General features: G+C 35.6%; 1 protein-coding gene across 1 annotated transcript; it reads left to right on the top strand.

The window, feature by feature from the left end:
* On the top strand, positions 4,149 to 4,981 carry LOC109724979 (putative formin-like protein 21a). The gene has a single exon (XM_020254001.1). It carries the CDS (start codon positions 4,387 to 4,389, stop codon positions 4,753 to 4,755), a length of 369 nt encoding a protein of 122 aa, XP_020109590.1. The 5' UTR covers positions 4,149 to 4,386; the 3' UTR covers positions 4,756 to 4,981.

Here is a 6,354-nt window from a genome sequence, read left to right as displayed (position 1 = left end):
TCTCTTTTTTCCAATGCCCAATGAGATTCTCTCTCTCTCTCTCTCTCTCTCTCTCATGTATCTACTTCCTTTGTTGCACCACACTTCTCCCATGATTCCTCCACCTATGGCAACTGCTTTAATAGTCTCGTATCGAATGAAAAATATATATATATATACATAAAAATATAAGGACTAAGGGTTCTAAATAATAATGACTAGACTTAATCATTTTGAGCTAGTTGTTTGGCACAACGAGTTAGTAGTGCTCACAAGGTTGAGTTATTACATTTGGTATCATAATCAGTTTATCAGCTAAAAGTATGAGATGGATCACGTAATAATATTAAGCTAGAGCAAGATGAATATGTCAAGGTTTAAGTAAGAGATTTTGTAACATCCCAATAGTCCCATATTATCATGTGTTTGGTCACTGTGGGATGACCACATTAACAGTATAAAAAGTCATCGACAGATCAAATATCTGAATCTACTATTCAAACACTATAATACTTTATTTTGTTCAATTTAGGATGTGCTTAATTTATGACATAACTTAGAATTGGCAGGTTCTATACCACTAAGATTGATGAATAGTTAAAAAAAAAAAAAAAAAAAAAAAGTGTCTTCTCCCACACACCAACCCTAATCCCTATGTCTTATCTCATCTCTGAAAATTCTAAAGTCAACCATATTGGAAAAAGCATATGGTCATATGGATGCATGCCAAAGTTGCCAACTAAAGACAGCTCCATGAAACTCTTTATTGGGTGGCAATCCTTTTCAAACACTCTTATACATGGTACATTATATACCTTCCTTACTCCATACTCCTACTAGTGTTTCCACCTCATATAATTACCATACAAATTATGTTCCCTAATAACCATTAAATTCTCACTAATTCTTGTATAGTTTTTAAATTGTTCTAACTCTTGTATATTCTCTGAAAACAAGGTGACCCATTAGGGGAACAGCATCTTTCACCTAACCTATTGCAGCCCCACATGCACAAAGCCAACTATATATGTCTATTATTAGGTAGGATGTAAATTCTCCTTTTACAATCTTCCCTAATAGGCTAATAAGTGAGCCTTAATTAAAGCTTGAAAATTTTGGGGAAAATTTTTCCTTCAAAAAGAAGAGGACAAAATGGGGGGAACCTAATTATTTTCCTTCCATGGAAACTAATTAATGAGTGCCTTCTCTATTATTGTAGGCATGTAAATAGCATTTATTGGAGAAGGATCATTGGGATCTAAGAGCAATAAGTAACCACCAACAAAATGATGCAAGAAAATCATGTAATATGTCACAAAATAACTTCTTTCTCAAATGTATACATACCCCTCTCTATACATAGTATAGTTTCTTATTATCTACATCCAATTCAATACATGTTCACTAAAATTAGCTCTCTTAATTTGTCATGGCATAGACCAATTAAGTAGTCCACTAATGCATTCCATATTGCGATTCATTTCGACTACTGTATTAGCTGTGCTCTTACAAACTCTTCGATCGCCAGTAAAAAGGGCATGTTTGGCTCTGCTATTGCTTTTCTTCTCTGTTAGAGCATTTGACAAATAAAAATGTCTGGAGCATTTACTGCATGTGACGGGCGAAAGCAAAAGGTCCATTCCAAAGCTTCTGATTCTACTATAAATTGAGAGAAGTTATCGACAAATTTCAATATAGTGCTTCTTCTGAGACTGTACAAATGCTCAAATTAACATCACATCATGATCCAAATTAATTAAACTGGTACAGGAATATATAAACTCCTCCAGTGAGTGTACCCAAACTAGAACAGCAATGTGATTGTGCACTTAGAGATGAAGCTTCTGAGCTACACCTTTTATTTAGTGGTCCTAGGATCTCCCAAAAATACAATGTGCTCCCTTTATCAACCATGTTGCTTTAATTAGGTTGTTGGTCTGGTGAATTTAGTTTCTCTGGGGCCATTTTATTACAGCAATTAAAGCATTTATTTACACATTAATCATCCAAAAAAAGAAACAAAAAAAAGGAAAAATTCAACAAGTTAGGGATATATATATATATAAGAAATTAAGAAGACATAATTCTTTGTCAATTGATCTTTCATAATTAGTAGTGGCCAACTATATATCAGAAATCAATGTTATATTCACAAAAAAAAATAACATATATAAGTATGGTATTCTTATTGATTTGGAACTATATTAATCATATGACTATATATATGCTAAGTTACTTTGCTTAATTAATCATATTTAAAGGGAAAGTTAAACCCTCCATACCCAATAAATGCCATGTGATATCAACAGCTTTTGTCTATGGAGAGAAAAAAGGAGGGGGGGGAGAGGAAGAGAGAGAGAATATGAGATCTAGCCTCTGGGTTATGAAACTTTTCACCATGTAGCATTGGGATGGCACCCTTGTAATTTCTCAAAAAATTAAAGGGGTTTTTAATTTGCAGCTAAGTCCATTTTGGGAGAGACATGCATTAAAGAATATTCTGTCCACTTATCATCTTTGTTACATGAGTTTTGAGTGGAATGGAATGAGGGCCAAACATGGGCTACCCCTATATTAAATGCCATAGTAGATCTACTTTTAATGCTCTAGTGTTAAATATATTTATGGATTCATTTCCCATCATATCAATTTTGTAAATAATATGATGATACCAGAGCCAATTATAATTTTTTTCATTTCATAAGGTTGTCGGATTAAATTCTTCACCAGCTAATTTTACGTATCATTTATATCTATTATATACGTATGCGACGGTGTTAAATAGCCAAATTGATATTTTGGGTAGTCTGAATTACTCTCTTATTAAGTGGCCAAATTTGACCAAGTTGTGCCCAAATATTCAATAAATTCTATGGGTAAAAAAAAGAAGGCTCCATGAGCTTCTATACCATTCTTTTGGATCTCTCCAAAAGACAAGTGGCTTTTCATTTCATAGAGAGAAAATAAATAATTAACCTTTTTTATTTTTTAAAAATTTTTTTTGGCTACAAGATAATGAAATATATATATGATAATAATTAGTAATAAGGGTGAATGAATGGTGGAGATTGATTGATGGGTCTAGATGGGCCACACAAGGGAACATAGGGCCCACTCAAACCATTGTGTAGCCCACTATGCCTACAAGAGATGTGGGTCCCATTCACTCCAATGTGGGCCCCATAATATTGGCAGAGGAGTAGATTACACTCCATGCATGTACATTGTAACACCACACACATGACACATGAAGCAACTAGGTCCACAATTAAAGCTACCTAATTATAACTCCTATTTCCTTATCTCCTCCTCTTCTTCTTCTTCTTCTTCTTCCATGTACCTTCCACCTCCAAATTGTAAGAATGTGTGAAGAACCCCCTAAAATATAGGTCATTGTTGTTGATAGTCCCTTATTTTTTGTTTCTTTTCTGACATTAATATACTCGACTTTTATCTATTCTGATTTAACTTTTATATGTTATCTGATGGAATTTATATATTTTTCTAGTTAAAAAGAGATGGAGCTGTTGAATCTTGCAAAGTTTATAAATTTCTTAATTTAAATCCACAATTGATGAAATTTACGATTATTTTGACTTAACGGAAAAGTAGAAGTTAGACGTAACAAAATTATTTGAATATTTTTTTCAAAATAAAAAAAAAATACTACATACCTGTACGCCTTATTATAAAGTATACGCCTTACACAATTATATCATAAATCAAGAATATAACACACTTATATTATAGATATACAGGTAGCATTCCTTTTTCTAAATAGCTTACTAGTTGGGGGTGCTTATCCACACTTTTTGAACCTCTCTTCCAATTATGCCTCTCTCTCCTCTTTCTCTCTCTCTCTCTTTCTCTCTCTTTCTTTACAATCATTTGCATTGTACCTCTCATTCCTTACAATCATTTGCATTGTAAACCCTCACTCACTCTCTCTCTCTCTCTCTCTCTCTCTCTCTCTCTAAAGGAGATCCTCCTTATAAATATATTTTAACTCCTCCCAAATTGCACTGCCTCTCCATATAATTCTGTTCCTCTTCTCTCTCTCTCGCTCTCTCTCTCTCTCTCTCTCTCTCGCGCTCTCTCTCTCTCTCTCTCTCTCTCGCGCTCTCTCTCTCTCTCTCTCTCTCTCGCGCTCTCTCTCTCTCTCTCTCTCTCTCGCGCTCTCTCTCTCTCTCTCTCTCTCTCGCGCTCTCTCTCTCTCTCTCTCTCTCACACACACACACACACACACACACAACTTATTCCTCTCCTCTTGCCTCAAAACTCCATCATCATCACCACCATCTCATGTGTCTCTCCACGCCTACTTAGCAGTCTCTCTCTCTCTCTCTCTCTCTCTCTCTCTCTCTCTCTCTCTACCACTGCACCTGATCTCGATCTTTCTTCTTTCCGATGGGCTTAGAACTCGCCGTCTTCGGCGAATTCCCCTCGCTCCCATCCATCAAGACAGCAGCAGCAGCAGCAGCTGCTGCACCAGCAGGCCCTCATGCCGACGTGAAAGTAGGCGACGGCAGTGACTGCAGCAGCGATGATCAGAGCTGCGTCACGCCGAAGTCGGCGGAGCACGTGCTCAAGCCAGCGTCCGCCTGTCCTCCCCCGCCCAGAAAAAGGCGGCAGCCCCTCNCCCCCCCCGCCAGACCGAAGCTCCGCCCCCCGCCCCCGCCCCCGCACCCGCAGGGCTTCTGCCCCGTCCCCCGCGATCTCGACGCAGTGTTCGTCGCCCTCCGGCGCCCGCCCAGCAAGAGAATCCGTGTAGGTTGATTGATTTCAAATTCGAACAATTTGAAAACCCCAGCTTCGATCATTTGTAATATCCTCTCTTTAATTTTTTTCTTTTTTTTTTTTTTTTTTTTTTTTTTTGGGTGGGGGGTGTTTCACGACCAGCTTTGGATGATAAATATTTTTGTTTCTGGATCGATGCATGCATGTTTCTCTTGTACTGCAAATAATGAATTAATACGAGTGGTTTGAGTTATATATATATATATAACATGGGAATTGCTTAAATTTATAGTAACTAGCTAATGTGTATATATCATCTATATGTAGATAGAAATTAATTTAAGTTGTCATTTTATTTTATTTTACGCGTGAATTTCATTCGAATTGTGATCGCGCGAATTCTCAAATATGTTTGATCCTGAGAAGTATGAATTTTATGAACTTTTTAGTACTTTGTTTTCTTTCAAAAATATATAGGCTATTTTTTTTTTTTAAAGTAGCTAGGGCCTCCAACTTAATTAATTTATTATACACTTTTATATATATAAATATAAATATTTTTAAATTTTTAACGATTTGTATTTGTATGTGATCTAATTAAGTTAATTATTTTACTCAATTGAATGGGGGTCGAAATGATGGAACATGATGCATGATCTCCTTTAAAAAAATAAATGTGTGGGATTTATTTAAAATATTAATGACTTGGTACGTAGCTGTTAGTTATTACTAATCATTAATTGATGAAATTCAGAATTAATTACATCCTCTAAAAAAAGTACTTGGATTAGCAAAGTTTAACAGAATATTGTGGAAATTAAATTTTCTCAACTAATTAATAAAAACAACTTATATCAAAAGAAACTCAGGGGTCTCATTACATTTTTTTTTTTCCCCAGAAGAGAGAGAGTTTTTTTTTTTTTTTTTTTTTTGAGAGAGAGAGAGAGAGAGAGTTAAGGGAGTAGATCCCTGAAGAGGAGGCAAAGGCATGTGAGTTGAAACAAAGTGCAACAAAAGAAAAGAGCCTCACTTGATAGGTTAAATAGGTGGTTGTACAATATCTAATTATTGCAAGGAACCATACTTCTTACTTAATCCTATTCATTAGCCACTTTAATTCAAATGCATTTTTCTTTTTTAAGCTTCTTAATTGACTAATCCATGCTCTCATTCCCCTCCATTTACTGTTTGGGCCCTCAAATGTGAACTTAAATGGTCGCATAAATTGAAGCTTTCAATTTACATTTTCACTTACTAAGTGTCTGTACGCTTCAGGTGAAACAATCATTCTTTCTTTTCAGCTCGAGCTTTCGAAACAATGTTTAGCGTAAGATCTCAACTTGGCTTGAAATTTAGCTTGATTAACGCTCCTGCGGAGGGATATTAAGTCGAGCTCGATCACAAACCTATGCTCAAAATGCTCAAAATTAGTTTTCGAGTTATAGCTTGAACAATAGCAGGCTCCATTGATCGATATTTAAACTTATTGTGATCTACATTCCAAATTCTAATGTGGTTTAACCAGGTTCTCACATGGTTAATTTGCATTGAAAAGTAGATGAGATATATGAAAGTGTGAGTATAAGATGGAGTGGGGTATATGAATAAATTGATGGCCCACATGTATCTACATCTCTA

Source organism: Ananas comosus, linkage group 19 (genome assembly GCF_001540865.1).
Source record: "Ananas comosus cultivar F153 linkage group 19, ASM154086v1, whole genome shotgun sequence".
In the NCBI taxonomy this organism is placed as follows: domain Eukaryota; kingdom Viridiplantae; phylum Streptophyta; class Magnoliopsida; order Poales; family Bromeliaceae; genus Ananas; species Ananas comosus.
The sequence above is the reverse complement of the archived record's forward strand: the minus strand, read 5'-3'. Positions and strand labels throughout refer to the sequence as shown.